Genomic DNA, 22,571 nt, shown 5'->3' with positions numbered 1-22,571 from the left:
AATTTGGTGAGCTGTGCCTGTGCGCGCTCCCGCGACCCTCCTACGACCCGGGTCTGAGACAAGCTACTGTGACAGAGTCTGGCTCTCAAAATAGGATCAAGCTCGTGTCTAGTCAATCCAACCCTGCCACAACAACACAGAACGTCTTTGCACAGAAGCATCAAACAAGAAGTCCCAAACTGAATGGGAGCAGCTCACCTGCTATCAGGCCGGGGCGTTTGACAGCTATAGACGGCCCCTCAGTCTGTGGTGTGGAGGCCAGATCCAAACAGCCTCAGCTCATAAGACGCTTCTTAAAACAAAAGTCACACACACACACTAACACCCGCACGTGAGAACGGAGGGAAAACTACTAGGGAACCGGGCTCCAGAGAATCCATGGCTCAGCTTCAATCACTGGCAGATAGGGGGGTCTGCGCACCTGAAATGCCACGGATATCAGCTCTAAGCCACTCCCACTTCCTGTTTGATCCTCTGATGCAAAGACGTAAATTGAAATATAAGTAAACAAGGGGGTCCCTGACAATCACATGTCAATCATATAGTCTTATGGGTGGGTTGGTCCTGTGCTGTGATGTAGCTGAGCTAAGCGAGTGGGAGGAGGAGCTGGAGCCAGAGAGAGACAGGCAGCATGATGATTATTATATAAATAGTTGATGTCAAGGATCAAGGAAACTTTCTGGTCATATGCAGCAAAGCTACAATGAAAGTTAAAAGCCCCGGCCCATAACTTTGCTGATAGAAGACAAAAAACAAGAAGAAGCATGGTAAAAGTTAAAACACAATAAAAGCACAATAAAAAACAATAGGGGAGCATTCTGGTGGATGTGCAAACTGTGCATGTCAGAGAAAGAAAGAAAAAAAAAAGTCCATAAAGTGCAAGGTCTTTAGTGCAAAAAGGTCTGTTAAAGTGCAGAGACAGGCTGACTATTTAGAGTTCATCATCGTATAGCTTGTGGGAAGAAGCTCTTCCTCAGCTGCTCAGTCTTTGTTTTGAGGCAGCGGAGACGTCTACCAGATGGAAGCCACTGAAATAGGACATGATGAGGATGCTGAGTGTCCTTGATGATCCTCTTGGCTCTGGAGCTACACCTTCTGGTGTAGAGCAGACCCGGTGATGCGCTCTGCACACCTCACCACCCTGTGCAGTGCCTTCTTGTCCTGGGAGGAGCAGTTTCAGAACCAGGTGGTGATACATCCCGACAGCACCAACTCGATCGTGGCAGTTTAGAAGCACTTTTGCAGCGCTGAGGAGATTTTAAATTTCCCCAGCAGCCGCCGATGTGAATGAGCGAGTGAGCAAACATCATGCAGTTTCAGTTTATACAAATGAACCTGCTCCGTGTGTCAGCCAACAGGTGACGTGTTGCTGGATTGAAACGCTGGCTTTGCTCAAAGCCAGCCAACAAATTTCTGCAAAGCTTCGCACAGCACACCACCTTCAACTCAAGCATTTTTGGACGCGAGGGTCATCCTGCTTCCCAGTATTGGACATCGCTATACCTAGTGACTATACCTAGTGACTATACCTAGTGACTATACCTAATGACTATACCTAGTGACTATACCTAGTGACTACACCTAATGACTATACCTAGTGACTATACCTAGTGACTATACCTAGTGACTATACCTAGTGACTATACCTAATGACTATACCTAGTGACTATACCTAGTGACTATACCTAGTGACTATACCTAATGACTATACCTAGTGACTATACCTAGTGACTATACCTAATGACTATACCTAGTGACTATACCTAGTGACTATACCTAATGACTATACCTAGTGACTATACCTAGTGACTATACCTAATGACTATACCTAGTGACTATACCTAGTGACTATACCTAATGACTATACCTAGTGACTATACCTAATGACTATGCCTAGTGACTATACCTAGTGACTATACCTAATGACTATACCTAGTGACTATACCTAGTGACTATACCTAATGACTATACCTAGTGACTATACCTAGTGACTATACCTAATGACTATACCTAATGACTATACCTAGTGACTATACCTAGTGACTATACCTAATGACTATACCTAGTGACCATACCTAATGACTATACCTAGTGACTATACCTAAGGACTATACCTAATGACTATACCTAGTGACTATACCTAATGACTATACCTAGTGACCATACCTAGTGACTATACCTAATGACTATACCTAATGACTATACCTAGTGACTATACCTAGTGACTATACCTAGTGACTATACCTAGTGACTATACCTAATGACTATACCTAGTGACTATACCTAGTGACTATACCTAGTGACTATACCTAATGACTATACCTAGTGACTATACCTAGTGACTACACCTAATGACTATACCTAGTGACTATACCTAGTGACTATACCTAGTGACTATACCTAGTGACTATACCTAATGACTATACCTAGTGACTATACCTAGTGAAGGCAAAAACAAGTGACCTATTTACGTGACCGAGCCCGGCCCGAGCCCGAACGCGACTTCAATGTTTCTGTCCGAGCGGGTAGCCCTGCTCTAGTCCGCATGTCCTCGAGTGCCTACCGCCCGGGTGGGGTCGTCAAAAAGGGCCTTTCTGTGTGGAGTTTGCATGTTCTCCCCGTGCCTCCCTGGGGGTTTCCTTCCTCTCACAAAAACATGCAATATCCTGGTGGTGCCTCCTCTGGTTGTTCGGGGCGCCTGTTCGGAGGGAGGGGAACTCGTTGGAATAGCGTGCTCCTCCCACATGCTATGTCCTACCGGTGAAGCTTCCCCTGTCAGGTTAAAGTACCAGATAGTAGCAATAGGCTGGCTTGCAGCAAGAATGAGTGGGCAAGATCATTGAATTGCTGCGTTACAGAAAGTGTGCCACGTCCGCGGCGTAGATGCTCTCAAGGACGTGTTTGTTGCAGTTGTGCCGCAGTCAATTTAGCTGAAACACATTCGGAATGCACCGCCCACGAGGTCCCTGGTTGGTCAATTCATATGTCTGTCACAGATCTTTTTTTTTTGTCTTTGGGGGCGGGTGTTAACCACTTTTGAGAGTTGTGCTCCAGACGTAGATATCATCTACGGCTGGGACTGCGAGACTACATGGGTCCAGACGGCAGACACTTGACTCGCCTCGGATTGGTCACTCCCTCATCTCAGACACGACCACTTTTCAACGGTCAAATCAAACTCCTTCACACGCTATGTCCCGCCTCTAGTCTCTAGTTTCAGTCGGAATGCGGCACGATAAGGAAGTCACATACTGTGCAAATGGCGTTTCAGCTCGACTTTAAAGTCGAGCTGAATCCAAAAATGACTTTTCTTTTCTTTTAGTTACCTGGGTATGCAGTGCACCTATTTAATAATGTATGCCAAAGAAATCACAAAAATCTAATTTCTTTCGTTTTTCACACTTTGTCACATCAAAAGTTAATTTTTCACAGTAATCTACAACTGGCTGCCTGCGGCTCGCTGAGCTCCACTCAGCCACTAAACCTCGCGTCACCAGGCTCTTCCCGAGGAGAGCGCCACAACACGCTGAATCCCACTCGATTTGGGGGTGGAACACGCCAGGATTGGCCAAAGCCCAATACAGTCCCCAGACCCACCTGCCACTTGGGCTCCGAACGGGTTCAGTTCGACTTTAAGGCAAATCCTCTCTCCCAGGGCTTGAAATGCTTGATATTTAACAAGAAACGATCAGGGTTCAACAAACGGAAGTTTGACTAATATCAAATAAATGCATATTGGAGATTGTTGTTGAAATTAGGGATGGACAGGGGTACTCGTTCATGACGTTAACTATTTGAGTAACGGTTCTACCATTCTAGTACTCACACTTTAACAATGCACGCTTCTCCATAATGCAGGCCTATGTGTGAACAGCATCATGACCATAGTAATAGATATTCTTACAGGCATATAGCCTACGATAGCTTCACGTAGGCAAACTTTGGTTCCGCTTGTATCCCCTCAGACACGGACCACCCTTATTATGTAAAAAAGGACACTATCATTATTAATTACGTTAATAAACGAGTACTCAAGTACTTGTTGGTTGGTAAATGAGAGTACTCTAACATTGAAATCACTTAAAATGCCCATCCCTAGTTGAAATGAGTTGGTACTACACACCACACAGTGCTGAGAGGTCAATGTTAGAGTTAGACAGCCTCCTTTCAGCACGGTTTGAATCTTCTAAACATATGTACAAGTTATGGTAAATGGCCTGCATTTATATAGCGCTTTTATCCAAAGCGCTTTTCAATCAGTAGGTACATTCACCCATTCATACCACTGAGCTAACATTCACACACCGATGGCGGCAGTCTACCACGCAGGGTGCTGGCACACCATCAGGGGCAATTTGGGGTTCAGTGTCTTGCCCAAGGACACCTTGACATGCAGACTGGAGGAGGCGGGAATCGAACCACCGACCTCTTTTATCCAAAGCGATTAGTGGACGACCCGCTCTACCTCCTGAGCTACAGCTGCCCCATAATTCATAATTAAAAAATAATAAGTTCCTCCATAATCACAGCTCTTGTCGTCTCTGCTCCCCTCTCCTCTTCTCCTCTTCGCTCTGCTCTCCTCTCCTCTCAGCTGACTGTTAAAGGAGGTGGGGCAGCAGAGCAGAAGTTCTCCTCTCAGCTGACTGCTAAAGGAGGTGGGGCAGCAGAGCAGAAGGTCTCCTCTCAGCTGACTGCTAAAGGAGGTGGGGCAGCAGAGAAGAAGGTCGTTGTCAGCCTGCCATCCTCCTCCTCCACTCCTCCGCTGTCTCTGCTTCCGAGACCCAAGAAAGAGGAGAACCCACAGGTGATTGACAGATCAAGTTTATGGTGATTGACAGATGCCGGGATTTGGTGTGTTTGTGGTGTTTAATACAACACAATAAAATCATTATGTTTTTCATTCTAGAAACTGGCCTTCATGGTGTCCCTGGGACTTGTAACACATGACCATTTGGAGGGTAAGTGATTGGTTAGATGGCAAGAGGCTCCTCCCCTTATGGCTGGAGATATACTTGCTTTTTAACTATGTGTTCCTGTGCTCTTGCGTCCGTTTGGAGTGTTGGTTGTGCACATCCTCAGAAATGATTGCTCCAAACGGACGCAGGGTACGAGTATGCAGGTCTGGAAAGTCTGGAAAAGGATTAAAAATTAATTTGATCATTCCCAGGTCTTAGTATGGAATAGTATAGTATGGAAAATTAAAAAAAAATGTCTGGAAAAGTATGGAAAATGTGGTTCAATAATTATAGTTTTTATGTTTTCGTCCACAGTTTTTGTTGATGTGAAGAATAATGTTCAGATAGAGGGATGCTCTTTTTTTTCCCAACAGTGTATTTATTATTTTCAATTAACACATTTAAACAACAATAGAAAATACAATACAAACATCCCATACATATACCACCTCCCTCCCCTCCTCACAATAGCACAACAGAAAAACAAAAACAAAAAACAGACAGAGACATAACAAAAAAACACACCAACATACAGGCCTTGTTTCCACTGGGCATTGGACTAATTTAACTTAAATGTTGTTCAGTTATATCTTTACTCATGTACATGTTTATAGATTGGAATGTAGAGAGAAAAAAGTATAAAGAAATGCAGAAGAAGACAAAAACAAAAACAGTCGTTCAATCAGACATTTCCAGTCGCTTCCATCATGTCGGCCACATCTGTGCTCTCTAAATAACAAATGAATGGGCCCCAAATGCTGTCAAATAGTTCCTGTTTACCCCTGATGGCCCATGTGATTTTTTCTAAGGGCAGAGTTGTAGTTAATTCAGACATCCATCTACCAATACCCGGCCTACCAACCTGTTTCCATGTTACGGCAATAACTCTTTTGGCCAAAAGTAAACCTATGTCTAAAAACCTTTTCTGTCTCCTTTTGATGTTAAAATTAAATGGGTATAATCCTAAAATAAAGTGCTTTGGATCTAAAGGTTTTTGTATGGATAATATGTCGAGGGATGCTCTTATACCCAGCCACTGTCAGCATGCATTATATCAAATACCCTGCAGCAAAATCACATCCAGTCAAGAACATTGTGTCTAGTGCTGCAACGGATCACAGTTCAGCCATGATCCGTACGGGTCAGCCCCAACGGTTCGGCACGCATACGAACTGTGGATTAATTGCAAAGTTTAACCATCAATGTGAAATTCAGTTTTACATACAAGCCGTTTGCAGCACTTGAGGAAACCGTGAGTTTAAGTCATTGATATAAGCGATTGCGCGAACGATTAATTAATAGGCTACGTGAATGTTAATAGCGGGCACTTGTCACCTAATAGCCTAATGAAGTAGTAGGCTATCATCTCCTTGTTGCATTTTCAAACTGGCAGATGAGGGGAAAAATTATTCAACTTTTACTTGTTTACTCACCAATTGGCTCTCTTCCAAATAATCCAGCCACGTAACTACGTCCATTCATGAAATGATGAAATAGCACTGGGACATTAATGGTCCGGAACATGAGCTGCCGGTGTTAAACAACAGCCGTTTTGCCAACAATGTGGATCCTGTACTAGGGGCTCAGATGGTCATGATCCACACTGAGTGCGCATAAGGCGGATAATTGTTTCTAAACATGCAGGCCGACCGGCTAGCAGATGGTAATGATCGGGATTTCACTGCATGTTTAGAAGGGGCTTTAGTGACATCATCAGTGACATCATTACTGACCAAAATCATCACAAATCTCACAATGTGGGACGGAGTGGGACAGAAATGGCAGAGAAACAAACAAACAAACAGAACCCACTTACTCCCATACAGTATATATAAGTAAGTATATATATATATATATATATATATATATATATATATATATATATATATATATATATATATATATATATATATATATATATAGTTTGTTTGTTTGGATACCACTTCAGCTGAGCCATTGTGCTGAGCACATGTCTGCACTGTTTGCATAGCCTATTTTATTTTGATTTTTCCAATAAAGATTATGGGGGAAAAGAGTCAAAGTAGGTAGCACTTTTATTTTATAGGGTCTTATTATTATTTTCTGATTCGAAAAATGATCCAAACCGTGACTCAAAACCATGATACAATGGAGTTTTGTGATCCGTTGGTTGCACCCCTCATAGGCTCCTGGGATTTTTTTAAATTTTAAAATGGAAGTAATATGTGAAGATCTATCTGTATCTATACAGTGATATGAGATAGTTAGCAGAGGCAAGATGTCTATCTGCATAAATCATATTCAACACCAGACTAAATCTTCAAAACTAATCAAGTATGGAATTTCTTGATTGAGAATGTGTAGGAAGGAGGAACCCTAGAGTAGTTAAAAGCAAGTACTATGTCCAGCCTAAGTCCTCAAGCAGCTGTCAGTCATGTGTAGGCTCCTCCCCTTATGTCCTGTGTTTTCTGCATTAAAAGCCTCGGTTATCTTTATTGCAGAAATCCAGAGCAAGCGGCAGGAGCGGAAGCGGAGAACAACGGCCAACCCGGTGTACAGCGGTGCTGTGTTTGAACCTGAGGTACACACACACACACACACACACACACACCCGGTGTACAGCGGTGCTGTGTTTGAACCTGAGGTACACAGGTTAAATTAAATTAAATTAAATTAAATTAAATTAAATTAAATTAAATTAAATTAAATTAAATTAAATTAAATTAAATTAAATTTACCAATACACATGTTGAAGTAGTGCATGTTGAAGTAGGGCATGAGCGACAGAGCGAAAAATAAATATCTCGGTGTGAACGCACCTTTAGAGTGTTGTTACTGTGAGCTGACAGAGAGCAGTGTGTGGGACCATTGAGATATATAAATATGAAAAATAATTGTATATGTGTGGGACGGGGAACATGCATCAAATTAGTTAGAAATCACTTAGAGACTCACCTGTGGTGTCCCCCAAGGATCAATTATGGGCCCCGCCCTCTTTTTGCTCTACATGTTACCCCTGGGTCAGATCATGGCAAAACATAACATCTCCTTCCATTGTTACGCCGACGACGTCCAGGTCTACCTTCCCCTAAAAGGGGTAACTCAAATCCAGCCCCTGCTAGACTGTCTGGCCGACATAAAGGGCTGGATGTCCAAAAATTTCCTGACCCTAAACGAAAAGAAAACTGAGGTCATTGTCTTTAACAAGGTCCCCCCAGCCCCCCTCGTCGAAGCTCTCGGCCCCTTGGGCTCAAACCTCTCGACCTCAGTAAAAAACCTTGGAGTCATTTTTGACAGTGTTTTTAAATTCGAAAAGCAAGTCAGCGCTGTGGTAAAAAGCAGTTTTTATCATCTTAGGCTCCTGGCAAAGACGAAGGACTATCTCTCCCAGAAAAACCTGGAGACGGTGATACATGCTTTTATTACCACCCGCTTAGACTACTGCAACGCACTTTATGCGGGGATCGACCAGTCCCTGCTCCGCCGCCTCCAGATGGTCCAAAACGCGGCTGCGCGCCTCCTCACGGGCACCAAAAAACGTGAGCACATCAGCCCGGTTCTGTCCTCATTACACTGGCTGCCTGTGCGCTTCCGCATTGATTTTAAATTAGCTCTCACCGTTTTTAAAGCACTAAACGGAACGGCCCCTCCTTACATCTCTGAGCTGCTGCACCGCCACACCCCTTCCAGATCCCTTAGATCAGCAGACCAGTCCCTGCTGGTAGTGCCCAGAACCAGGCTGAAAACTAGGGGGGACAGAGCCTTCTCGGCTGCTGCTCCCAAGCTCTGGAACAGCCTCCCCCTCCATGTAAGAGCCGCCCAGACACTCGAGGTTTTTAAATCTCAACTAAAAACCCACCTGTTCTCCCTGGCCTTCCCCCCCACTTAGCCCTCAATAGGTCCCTGGCTTTACCGTTTATTGCTTTTATTGTTTTATTGTTCTATTGTCTTATTGTCTTATTGCCTCTAGTCCTTCTCCCCCATTTTTAAATTGCCATTATTTCTTGTATTGTGTTATATTTTATTTAGTACTTTGCACTCATCTGTTTATTTGTACCTGCCTATACCTGTGAAGCACTTTGGTTCCAGCTGCCGCTGTATGGAAATGTGCTATATAAATAAAGCTGACTTGACTTGACTTGACTTAGAGACACACACACAAATCAAATAAATATGCTTATTAAACATAACTATAAACCAGCTGGCAACTATTATTCATCAAAAACGTGCAAATTAAAATCTGCACGACACTGTCCTGTAAATTATCTCCCGACGCAATTAATTTTAGCCCCGGGTTAAATCCCCAGAGTTATAATGGGCATACGTTAAGAATATTGACCTGTCACTTTATATTTGGTAACACTGTCAAACAGCTCGACACGTGGTGTGACAAACTAACTTGCTAGTATTGCTCGTCTTTAACTGCTTCTGATTGGTCGGTCTAGAGCAGGGGTGGGCAACTGTTTTTCCCCGAGGGCCATACTGACTTAGATGAAGTAAGCGAAGGGCCACACACTGGAAAATTGAATTGAAACATGAAACACAGCACCTATTTATGTTAATACATGGATTTGGTAGACATTACAGATTGCTAGGCTATTTGCCTGCACAGAAGGCCTGAGTCCTTGTTTCAAAAAACAATAAACCTCTGTTAGAAAATGTTGAGACTTTTTTCCTCACAACTGTATGTATGAAGATATTTGCTTGCATAAAACCATCTTAAATGCAGTATCAACTTTTAAATTACACCTACATTTTGCCAATTGTCTGATATGCACCACATGTCACTGATGAAACACATAGCATTATGTAATAAATATGGATTCAAGGCAGATTGGTTTACTATCAAAATGTAATCAAGATGTAATATTTAGCATTAGAGTACATGCCTGCATCAATGAATGAAGAAATTATTCACCAGGGAAGCAAACTAGCCACCTTTAGGTGACAGTCATCTTTTTAATGCCAAAATAAGGAAAAAACGTATTTGCATACACAACTCATGGAGGGAAAAAGGTGACACACACAAAAACTATGGCAAACAGAAAACCACTACAATCTTAAGTGTTTTGGCATTAAAAAGGTGGCTATCACCTAAAGGTGACTAGTTTGTATCCCTGTTCACACTTAGGAACAGGTCAACTGCATGAATCAATTATATTTTCCACAAATCACTTTCTGTTATGTTTTTACTTGTGCACTGTAACTGTGAGACTGTTGTACTTGTGTAGCTCACTCAAACCAGTACACTGAATGACACTGTGTTATGAAAGGCATTGCCTACCCATGTCATTCAGCCTAATGGGAACAATTCACACGGTCACCTCTCTTTGCAAGAGCATCAAAGTCTGGCATCATGTCTGATGTTGAAATCCGCAGCACTGAAGACAGGTGTTTATCTGTCAGCCTGGATCTGTAACGTGACTTGTTGTAGTTCATCACAGAAAATGTTTGTTCACACACATAAGTGGAGCCAAACAAAACAAGCATCCTCTGTGCGTGCCTACGCATGTTTGGGAACTGTGTTTCCTTCAGTGAGTCGTAGAAGCTGTCCAGTGTGGATGAAGTGAACTTCTGCTTGAGAGCAGGGTCGCACTGGATGTCAATCAGTTCTAGTTGCACGCCCGGGGGCGCTTTGTCACTGTCCACTGAAAGGGGAAACGCCGGTTGAACTCGGTGTGGAGATCTGTCAGAGTAGTGCCGTATCTGTCAGCGTGGGCGTGGCAGGTTGGCGCATCCATGGTAGCCAGCGTTGGGAAGTGTGTGGAGCACTTTTTTGTCATTTGCTAGGAGAACAGGGTGAGCTTGACTTTGAACACTCGTGTACAGCGTGTGAGTACAGCTCGAGCACAAACGCATTCTTCCCCTGCAATTTCAGATTTAGGTCGTTCATGTGCTCCATTACATCCACCCCAAATGCAAAGTCACACACCCAATCCGGGTCTTGCAAATCTGGAAACTCATCCGTTTTGCTGACAGTCACCAGAAATGTGCCAATCTCACCTCTCAAATCCGACACGCGGCAAAACACCTTCCCCAGGCTCAGCCAGCGGACGTTTGAGTGGTACAGCACGTCTGTGTGTTCTGCCTCCCTTTCCTCCAGGATGAACTGGTGGTGGTTCAGCCCTCGGGCCCGGATGAAGTTCACGAGTTTCACCACCGTTGTTGCAACATGATCAAGATGCAACACAGACTTACACAGGGATTCCTGGTGAATTATGCAATGTAGAAAGATCAAATCTGAGCTGGGATTGTCCTCTCGTACCCGGTCCTGTATCCTCCGCAGCAGTCCCACGTTCTTCCCTGTGAGGTCGGGGATCCATCAGTGGTCACGTTGAGCAGTTTAGTCCACGGGAGGTTCACTCTCTCCAAACACCCTGACACTCTGTCGTAGAGGTCCCATCCCCTTGTTGTTCCCATTATCAAGTCCATTGAAAGAAATTCCTCCACTATTTCAAACCTCTGGTTGATCCTCCTGATCTGATGAAACAAGTAGCTGGGCGGTATCCTTAATATCCCTGCTCTCATCCAGCGCAATGGAAAAATATGTGAATTCAGCTGCCTTTTTTAACAATTCAGCAGACAACTCCTCGTCAATTACTTCCACACGCCGAGTGACTGTGCGACAAGACAGACTCACGTTTTCAAACTTATCTTTGTTTTCTGGGCACAGTATGCTAGCCGCCTCTAACATACAGTCTTTCAGAAGGTCACCATCAGAGAAAGGCTTGCTGTGTTTTGCTAGCTTGTGTGATAGCATGTAGCTAACTTTCGTTGCCGATTCTTGGATGGTCGACTGCTTTGTAAAGATATTCTGCCTGGCAATTAAGTTGGAAGACAATTTCAGTGCTTTTGCTTCCCTTTCCTTCGATGACAAGTTTGTATCATAGTTAGTATGCTTGGTTGAAAAATGTCTCTTGACGTTGTATTCCTTGAACACTGAGATACTCTCTTGGCATATCAAAGATGTCCACTCTTGCTGAAAAATCCGGCATTCATAATCAATTTTTCTCTTTTTCGGCCGATCCATCGTGAATCTCATTCATTCTGTCAGCACACAGCTGCAATAAATGCCAAGTTGATGTGACGCGACACGCCCACCAGACACTGTTTGGGCCATGCGCATGCGTTTGGGCTGTAAATCCAATCTACATGTAGACGCTGTTGGAATTGAGGTAGAAGCACGTTTTTATTTCATTATTTTCCCCCCCTCTTTGAGGACGTCACGGGCCGTACTGAGACGGTCCAAGGGCCGGTTCCGGCCCGCGGACCGTATGTTGCCCATGTGTGGCCTAGAGGTACATTACGTTTCTCTAAAATGCTATTGGCTAATGGGGCGGCTGGGCGGGACTGAGTGCTGGGGTCTCTCTCCTCTGAGAGAGCCTGGTGACGCGAGGTTAGGTTTTGACAGTATGGTGACAGGAGTTTGTGTGTGTCAGTGTGTGCGCTGCTGTGCTCTGATATAGATATAGTGTTCGCCCTTTGGCGTGATGACGTATAATATCTCCATCGACAGTATAGTCTCATTTAGCCGTTTGCTAGCTAGCCACACTTTTAACCTCACGTAAAAGCTTCAAAACTCATAAAAGTGGTCCTCATGTGTGAAGATTATCCTGCTGAACACAGGTTCGCGTGAATAAGCTTGCGTTAACCACAGACCTTATTTAAAGCATCGCGCCATAAACCCATTCAAAAATCCCATAGGCAGAAACAGTGAAGTGTTAGCATCCATGTTTTCCGGACTCATTACTGCGGTACTCTATTGTGAAGGAAGCACAGCTGGAGCTTGTCAAAATAAATACTCATCCCATAGAGACACTGCATGAAATAGGCCACGCCCATCACGGGGGAAGAGCTCCGTTCATTTCCACACACCAGCGTCATTTTCCTTGAATTACACATAGCTAAAAGCTGTTGTGTGATGGGCTGCGCAGAAAACAAATGTAAAAAATCGCCAGTTAAAGTTGTTTTGTACTCCTGAGCAAAACAAGGAAGCCATTGAGAATTGGCGAGAAGAAAAATGTGGATCTAGCTGTCAAGAAGTAAGTTGGAGTGTTCATCTTCCGTATATACGATATTTTGGTGCAACACGCAAGCATGCACGCGACATAGGAGAACGCCAGGATTGGACAGGAGTTTGTGTTTTCCCCCGTCTTGGGCGTGGTTTCTGAATGATGACGCGTTACGCAGTGTCTCTATTGGCTCACGTGAGCATGGGCGCCTGGCCATTCCCGGCAGGGCGTGGTCTGTCCAAATCTGCAGTGGGTTCCATAATAACGCAGCTGTACCATATACTGCCATTGTAGTGCTACGGTAGTAGCAGTGAGGGGTGTACCACAGTTTGTACTGCACACACAGTGACGAGAAAGGCATCCACATTCTACATTTAATATCGGCAATATGGCAAATAGACGAATCAGACAAGTTTGAACCGATGCAGGTGATTGGAGAATTACGAGCGGATGTCCCACCTAATATCCCCCTGCCCTATCATCGCTCATTATTTCCCCTGAGCTTCCCTTTTTCAATATCAGACATTTAGGCAGAAGCATTTAGAAATGATGAGAGCCAACCGTCTGTTGGAAGAGACTAGGCTAGGTGTGATGTGCAGGTTCAATATTTTATAAGTCAGTAGAGGCACAAGTGATGGCCACAAGTGATGGTCACATGTTCCATGGAATCATTAAAACACACACACACACACACACACACACACACACACACACACACACACACACACACACACACACACACACACACACACACACACACACACACAATTATTGCTGACTGTTTGTAAATTTCAATACCTGGTCTGGAGAGTGCATATTTAACAGTTTCCAGAAAAATAAAGCAAGGCCTTAAAGGTTATTGAAAATGAATGAATGGTCTTTGAAGTACATTTATACATATAAATACCCAAATATATCAAGGCCAGAGTCTGAGGTTTGAGTGGTATTATAATATGTCACGGCCTGACATTTTAGTGGTATTATTTTCCTGATGTTGAGTGGAGACGCTCAGGAATTCAGTAGGGCACCTCTATAAACATTTGGGTGGAAACTGTAAATGAGAGACAGACTTGGACTGATATCTTAAAGCACATTACACTTTAATTAACCTGCTATTTTCTCTACTTTGTGTTGCAGAGGAAAAAGAGTGCAGTGAGTTACCTGAACAGCCCTCTCCATCAGGGGACCAGGAAGAGAGGTCTGTATGAAATGCCTGTCTACTGGTCAGAGACCACTGTGGACTGGTGAAGACAGACTAGAGACTGGTCAGAGACCACTGTGGACTGGTGAAGACAGACTAGAGACTGGTCAGAGACCACTGTGGACTGGTGAAGACAGACTAGAGACTGGTCAGAGACCACTGTGGACTGGTGAAGACAGACTAGAGACTGGTCAGAGACCACTGTGGACTGGTGAAGACAGACTAGAGACTGGTAGAGATACAGAACAGAGAATGGTAGAGTTACAGGGGAATATAGCCTGGTGGCGATGCAGTAGAACAGAGACCAGCAGATACATATATTATAGATAGTATAGAGCAGGGCTTCTCACACTCCGGACTGAGGTCCACATCCAGACCGATCTACCTATCAATCCGGACCTTCGTCTCACATTAGTGTCCGACGCGCTGTGCGATTGAACATACATTTACTTGAGTGCATGTGTGACACAAATTGCAGAGCGCAAGTTAACCATACTTGATTTTTACTCTCATGGAGCCGCTTGTGTTTGTGTGTACTGGCTCAAAATGCCACTATTTTCTTATTGAAAGGGGGGGTTTGTTGGACACACAAAGACTTGAAATCAGAACGTCACGTGTCCCTTCTCAAGAGAACAACTCAGCGGTGCTTTGGTTGCCTGGCAACAAACAAGACATTACCGCTCCGCTTCGTTTCTGCCACTTTTTTCAAATCGAGGTAGGAGCTGATTGGTCGAGGCGGGAGCTGATCACGTTTCTGCAGCAAATGCTCCCCATCTTCAGAAGGCAGCCATTCATGTGCTCACCCTGTTTGGTTCCACATATCCATGTGAATGTGGATTTTCCACCATGAGCATTGTTAAAAAAAACTCCTACAGCAGCAGTTTGACCAGTGAACAATTGGGTCACAGCAAGAAGGTCCTGGGTTCGATTCCCACCTGGGACGCAGTGAGCGCTGAAGGAGTGCGTGCCCGTCCGCATGTCCTCGAGTGCCCACCGCCCGGGTGAGATAGTCAAAAGGGCCTTTCTGTGTGGAGTTTGCATGTCCCCCCCCCCGTGCCCCCTGGGGGTTTCCTTCATATAGGAACCCCACACCAAAACATGCAATATCCTGGTCGCTGAAGTGGTGCCATCTCTGGTCGTTCGGAGGGAGGGGAACTCGTCGGAATAGCGTGCTCCGTCCATGTGCTATGTCCTACCGGTGAAGCTTCTCCTGTCAGGTGAAAAGAAGCGGCTGGCTAACTGCCCATGTCTCTGCCCATTTCGGCTCTCCCCAGATCGGCAGAGGGTGGAGCAGCAACCAGGATAAATAAATTAAATTTAGATAAAAAATCTTGGAAAAAAATATAGAAAACAAAAAACAAAAAAACAATTGGGTCAGTGCCCAGGTGCCAGGCACAGTTATAGGCAAACATTTATCTCTTGATTCAAGCTACTATACTGTAGTATTGAATGTGTGCTTAAAGTTATGTTTAAATTGTTAGGGATAAGTTATGGACATTGATTTATGTCGGTGTGTTTTACCGGCATTGTTCTGAACCTTTCAAAAACGTTTGAGTACCCCTGGTATAGAGACTAGTATTGACAGTAGTATGGACAATGGTAGACACAGACATTTAGTTAAATAGGAACTGGTACACTAGAACAGACTAGTAGAAATACAGAGACTTAGTAACTTAAAGCAGGAACTTGTAGAGATACACTAGAATATAGACTAGTAAGATACTGCTGATATGTTGCTCAGTAAAATGCTGTCAAACAAATCTTCCCTCCTTCCCCTGCTTGCTGAATCTTGTGGCTTCAGTGAAGTTTGATGTCTAACTTAACACCAGTGAGGTTTAATGTCTAACTTAACACCAGTGAAGTTTGATGTCTAACTTAACACCAGTGAAGTTTGATGTCTAACTTAACACCAGTTAGGTTTAGTGTCTAACTTAACACCAGTGAGGTTTAGTGTCTAACTTAACACCAGTTAGGTTTAGTGTCTAACTTAACAGTGAGGTTTAGTGTCTAACTTAACACCAGTGAGGTTTAATGTCTAACTTAACACCAGTTAGGTTTACTGTCTAACTTAACAGTGAGGTTTAATGTCTAACTTAACACCAGTGAGGTTTAATGTCTAACTTAACACCAGTGAGGTTTAATGTCTAACTTAACACCAGTGAGGTTTAATGTCTAACTTGACACCAGTTAGGTTTAATGTCTAACTTAACACCAGTTAGGTTTAATGTCTAACTTAATTAACAAGGTTCAATGTCTTAACTTAATACTAACAGTTTTAGTTTTCAACCAGTTTTGTATCAATGCAGTGTCGGTATTATATGGAAATTAATAATGTTTACCTTGCCTCCATGTTGCCTGGACTGAGAACTCCCCCCTTTAATTATCCGGCAGAAACTCTGTCGGGTGACATGTTTCGCATTATGTCCAACGCCTTTTACGTCAGGGGAGTTCTCTGTCCAGGCAACGTGGGAGTAAGGTCAACATTGTTCATTTCCATGTACTACCCACATTGTAATTTTACAAAGCTGGCTGAAAATCGTCAAAATCTTCATTTAAAGTGATAATACAGAAGATTTCAGTTTTGTTCTCTTGGGTGACACCTATTGGCCATGAGTGGTAATTGCAGGTGAGATCCAAACAGTGTTATTATGTGACATTACTCAGTTTGTTCGGCCATAGTAACCACACGTAATGCTAGCAGAGAGTAGCTTGTTATCCTACTTCACACAAGAGTTGAACCTACAGTAACCTGCAGAGTGAGTCTATTGTGTTAACTCCGCCCACCCTGTGTCACCACAGACAGTAACCTACAGAGAGAGTCTATTGTGTTAGCTCCGCCCACTCTGTGTCACCACAGACGCCAAGTTTATAAATGCTGCAATACTGAAAATGCAAAGGCTGTCATCAATGGGCCATAGGCTAGAGTTAACATACATTTATTTAGATGAAAATCTTCTGTATTATCACTTTAATGTCTAACGTAATAACTGGCATTTAACATCTAACTTTATACCAGTGAGGTTTAATGTATTTCAGACCAGTGAGAGGTTTAATGCTAATGTATTTGAATTGTTGAAGGAAGTTCAAGTGTAACTCACTGTCAGATTGTCATTCGCCTCATACGAAGTGGACTGGAAATGAAAGTTTGGATTTGTGTATTTTAGTGATAACTGGGCAGCGGGAGGCGAGTTTGGTCCCTAGAACAGCCTACAAAAAAAATTGATAAGTTGGAATGAGGTAGGTTAACATGTGGATAAGTTACTGAGATATCAAATGAAAATTAGATGAGTTGGTCTGAGGTAGGTTAACATCTGACACACGTCCGTCTGCCAGCCCCTTCATAGACAACTGCAGTAGGTTTAGCAATGCTTGGCTTTGGCTTCCTGCACTAACACTGCTGTCTGTGCTTCTGACTCCTCCTCTTCCTCCCTACCGCTCCCCTGTCTCACGCTAGCCAACGAAGACTCCCTTTCCAAGGTATGTCATACAGACTGTTGTTTTTTTCCCCCCCTCTCCATCTTTCTTTTTTCTTTGTTTTCCGTCTTTGTTGTCTGTCTCATTTCACCCAGGTCGCCCACCCAAATACAGCAGCGTCCCGGAGCTGGGCAGCCTCACCCCGATCTCCCCCTCCAGCCCCGTCCATCCCCTCCCCCTGCCCAGCCCCAGCTCTGGGGATGTAAGTAACAATGGGGGAGATGGACAAATCAGAGGGTTGGAACCCCGTCACACACTGTCCTATTGGCCCAGTAACTCTTTCAATCACCTTGCACCCAAGACCCCCACAAACACATCCATTTGGTTTGTCATTTCCATTGGATAATCATCAGTCATTGATTTTTCAGTTTGATTCAGCCTTACAAAGTGAACAGTGTCCTGTAGCTTAGAGCATCCATTAATATCAACTAGTCAGAACACATTCTAACTTCTATATGTCAAGTGTCTTGAAATGGGCTAGATGGCTAATTGAGTTAACACACCATAACCATTAGACTTCAAAAGATGGCCAACTTTAAACCAAACCAAATCACGGTACCTCCCCCTGCCTTGCCTCTCCACAGATAATTGGTGGGGCCCAGATGGGCAGGGAAACTGATTGGTCCAATTCTTCCTCACAGGGAGACATCCATGAGGATTTCTGCACTGTGTGCAGACGCAGTGGCCAGTTGCTCATGTGCGACACGTGTTCACGTGTTTATCATCTGGACTGCCTGGATCCACCCCTGAAAACCATTCCTAAAGGCATGTGGATCTGTCCAAAATGTCAAGATCAGGTAACCACAGCAGCCCTACGTATGGACTGATCTGAGACAGGGGGAAGGGGGTAGAGCAGTTCAGAGAAGGTCAGGGCCAATAGCTGTATTTACTGTAAATTTGCTTCTTCTGATCAGCCTTCTGCCACACTGTCCTGAACTTAGGACTGTTCAATCCTTTGTAAGCATATACATGATGCAGTATTGTTTTTTGTACTTCTGTCCCATTCATTCTGTTAGTGAAGATTGACATCTCACATCCATCCACTCCATTCCCTGTTCTTCCTGGTCTCACCACAGGGTGGCGGTTAGATTGTTCTCCTCAGACATACTTTAGATGTCCCAGCTACCATGACAACTGCAAGCTTTTCTCTCCAGATTCTGAAAAAAGAAGAAGCCATTCCATGGCCTGGTACCCTGGCTATTGTTCACTCCTACATTGCTTACAAAGAAGGTGACATTAGTATATCTCCTTTTCTCTAACTTCTAGCGGAATAAATGTGGACATTGCAATGGAGAGATCAACAGTTTTCTTTGCTTTGTTGTGCTCTGCTGCAGCTAAAGAAGAGGAGAAACAGAAGCTGATGAAATGGAGTTCTGAACTGAAACTGGAGCGGGAGCAGCTTGAACAGAGAGTCAAACAGCTCAGTAACTCCATAACGGTAAGAAACCACAGCAGCCTGTTGCACCAGCTGAACGTAAGTTCTCTCTTAAGTTGGGGTGTAAAGTCCACACTAACTGCTTGGTTCAAACTACCGGTAGTTAGTTTGACACTAAAGTTGTGTCTTTGTTTAGTTGCACCACAGAGACGTAAGATACTGTACATCTTAACTAGTAGACCCTAAAGTCCATACTAACCAAAATAGTGTCACGGAAAATTACGTTTTCACTTCCTGTAGCCAATCAGTGAAACGCACGGTGGAAACGGTGTTTATTTACGGTTGTTTAATTAAGTGGAGTGAAAACAGTCGGGACATCGGATCATCGGGACATCGGAGCTGGGCTCTGACTGCGGTGTCGGAGAAGAGAACGTTGTCCAGGCTACGCTCCATCATGAGCAATGACTCGCACCCACTCCACGGCGTGCTAGTCAAACACAGGAGCACGTTCAGTGAGAGGCTGATCCCACCTAGATGCAATACGGAGAGGCACAGGAAATCATTCCTGCCTGTGGCCATTGGACTCTTTAACGCCTCTCTTAAAAGAGCACCTCGGAGACGCTCAGTCTCCCTGAGACTGAGCCAGCCGATAGGTTAACTGTGCCTGGCTGAGCCACGTGTAACGTATAGGGCAAGCCGACTTAATATAAGTCCAGTGTGCAATAACTGCAATTGTCACGTAATGTATACTTACTCTACTTATTTTGCTTACTTTATACGTACTCTACTTTATTTTGCTTATTTTTGCTTACTATCGCATTTTACTACTGTTTATTTTATGCTATGTTGTGTTCTGTGTGCAAGCTACTTTAACCTGTCCCAATTTCCCCCCAGGGATCATTAAAGTCTTTCTGATTCTGATTCTGATTCTGATCTTGCCCACCGCAAATTAGTGCTTTCATATTTCATCAACACTAACCAAATGAGAACGTTATTGAGTAACGTTCGTTTAGGTTCATATTACTGTTAACGTTTATCTGTGAGCTCTTCATCAGTATTGTAGGCTAATTTACCACCATCCTGCCTCACTAAATTGTTGCGGTTATTTTAATTTGTATGCAGTGCTGCAGCTTGTGGGAAACAAAAGCGTGAGTCATAAATATCAAAGGGTGTATAAAGAAAAACATTGCATGGATGCAACTGGGACGTATCCTCAGTGATGTACCCTGGGGTCATAGGATGTTTCGGGTCTCGCAACATCATACACCCTCGCCCAGGTGACCCAGCCGGGGCTGGCCAAGCCCCAACTTACGTCCCAGTAGCTACCCACGGTCAGCCCTCCAGGAAGGGTCGAAGGTGGTCACGTGGTCAGGGCCACTCAATCCGCTGCTCCGGAACTACTCTGCCAGGACCGGGGGGGGAGAAGGGCTCTGGTACATAGAGGGACCGGGCTCTGTGCGTTGCCACCCGGCCGGGCTCCTCCCTTGTCTCACCAGGTCTAGGACCTGTGCGCTGCACCAGACTCCCCCACTCCAAACATCTCATTCCGACGTGATGGTATCTTGGTGGATACCATGCAGTACCAGTAATTGGTGGCACTGCAGGCTCCACTTGTGGCTTGAATGGCCCTCCTAGAAGGCCTCTCGTGGATTGTTGGGCTTCTTCCTCACGGAAGACGCAGGCTGGGGCGCTAACCCATACTGCTCCCGGGTGCCGTCCCTGTTCCGGCTGTCAACTGTCTCTCCAGTGGTCACTAGTCTATTCCTGGTTGTCACGCAGTCTATTCCTATGAGTCACTGGCTAGGCTAAGCCAGGCTAACTTATAAAGAAAAACATAGCATGGATGCAACTGGGACGTATCCTCAGTGATGTACCCTGTAATAATTGATCACGGAGAGCACGTTGCGGACGCAAAACCACAATGCGTATGCGCCACGGTGCCAAGTTGCAATCCGTGCCAACTGCTATTTTACGGAGGACTTTACACCTAGTAAGACGTAGGTGTAAAATGTAAGTTCTAACTTATTCCTAAGTTGTAACTATTTCACTAGTTCAATATTTTTAGTAGTGCGTAAACTCGGACTTAGTGAGACTTTACGTTCAAACTAGCTTACGTTTCAACTTACGCACAGCTGGTGCAACCCACTGCAGGTCTCCCAAGAAACAGAGCTGGTATGTGGTGATTACATTGAGTGCTAGTAGTACCGGTATTTAAAAATAAGGAATAAAACCAGAAGCATATGAACTCCACTAGATGGTCAGACAAATGCTTTCCAAAATAAAATGTAGTATCTTGTATGTTGTACCAAATCCAAGCCTGCTTTTCCTGCTTCCAATAGAAATGCATGGACACCAAAAACACCATCCTGGCTCGTCAGAAAGAGATGCAGCTGTCCCTGGAGAAAGTGAAACACCTGATTCGCCTCATCCAAGCCTTCAACTTCAACCAAGCTCTAGTAGAGACAGCAGGGACAGATGCTAGTGCCAGAGTCCATGGCAGTGTGATCAGCTCTGAACCTGCACCAGAAGCTAACTCTGTGGAGAAAGTGACGGCTGGGAGCTCTTCAGCCAGCAGCAACGCTGATGGAACCAGGAAGCTGGAAGAGCATAGAGCTGCTGAGAGCATCCAGCCTGGAGGAGCACCAGGAGTAACACCTGGAGGAACATCGGGAGCAGCACCCAGAGGAGACACCGATGGGCAGCCTGTCCTGGAGAACAGCGTCACTATAGCAGCTAACAGCCCTGCTGGGGCTGGGCCTGGCTCAGGGAGTAAGACAGGGCCTGTGGTTGGGGCAGGGGCAGCGAGTAAGACAGGGCCTGGGGTTGGGGCAGCAAGTAAGGCAGGGCCTGGGGTTGGGGCAGGGGCAGCAAGTAAGGCAGGGCCTGGGGTTGGGGCAGGGGCAGCCAGTAAGACAGGGCCTGGGGTTGGGGCAGCAAGTAAGGCAGGGCCTGGGGTTGGGGCAGGGGCAGAGAGTAAGACAGGGCCTGGGGTTGGGGCAGGGGCAGCAAGTAAGACAGGGCCTGGGGTTGGGGCAGGGGCAGCAAGTAAGGCAGGGCCTGGGGTTGGGGCAGGGGCAGCAAGTAAGACAGGGCCTGGGGTTGGGGCAGGGGCAGCAAGTAAGACAGGGCCTGGGGTTGGGGCAGGGGCAGCAAGTAAGACAGGGCCTGGGGTTGGGGCAGGGGCAGCAAGTAAGGCAGGGCCTGGGGTTGGGGCAGCGAGTAAGACAGGGCCTGGGGTTGGGGCATGGGCAGCAAGTAAGACAGGGCCTGGGGTTGGGGCAGGGGCAGCGAGTAAGACAGGGCCTGGGGTTGGGGCAGGGGCAGCAAGTAAGACAGGGCCTGGGGTTGGGGCAGGGGCAGCAAGTAAGACAGGGCCTGGGGTTGGGGCAGGGGCAGCAAGTAAGACAGGGCCTGGGGTTGGGGCAGGGGCAGCAGGTAAGACAGGGCCTGGGGTTGGGGCAGGGGCAGCAAGTAAGACAGGGCCTGTGGTTGGGGCAGGGGGAGGGGTAGGGGCAGCAAGTAAGACAGGGCCTGGGGTTGGGGCAGGGGGAGGGGTTGGGGGTAAGACAGGGCCT

The 22,571-nt window shown here is 45.3% G+C and overlaps 1 protein-coding gene across 1 annotated transcript in view; it reads left to right on the top strand.

Annotated features, from left to right (window-relative positions):
- Positions 1-22,571, top strand: part of phf21ab (PHD finger protein 21Ab) — a 46,483-nt gene that overhangs the window by 23,335 nt on the left and 577 nt on the right. Inside the window, exons 9-17 of the mRNA XM_083663313.1 lie at positions 4,691-4,804; positions 4,907-4,958; positions 7,436-7,515; positions 14,084-14,144; positions 17,717-17,823; positions 18,263-18,418; positions 18,776-18,851; positions 18,956-19,059; positions 21,336-21,969. Coding sequence (XP_083519439.1) covers positions 4,691-4,804; positions 4,907-4,958; positions 7,436-7,515; positions 14,084-14,144; positions 17,717-17,823; positions 18,263-18,418; positions 18,776-18,851; positions 18,956-19,059; positions 21,336-21,969 — 1,384 coding nt within the window. The remainder of the gene's footprint in view (positions 1-4,690; positions 4,805-4,906; positions 4,959-7,435; positions 7,516-14,083; positions 14,145-17,716; positions 17,824-18,262; positions 18,419-18,775; positions 18,852-18,955; positions 19,060-21,335; positions 21,970-22,571) is intronic.

The sequence above is a fragment of the Poromitra crassiceps genome (assembly GCF_964638095.1).
Source record: "Poromitra crassiceps genome assembly, chromosome: 30".
In the NCBI taxonomy this organism is placed as follows: domain Eukaryota; kingdom Metazoa; phylum Chordata; class Actinopteri; order Beryciformes; family Melamphaidae; genus Poromitra; species Poromitra crassiceps.
Note: the sequence above shows the minus strand (reverse complement) of the source record. Positions and strands in the feature narration are given on the sequence as shown.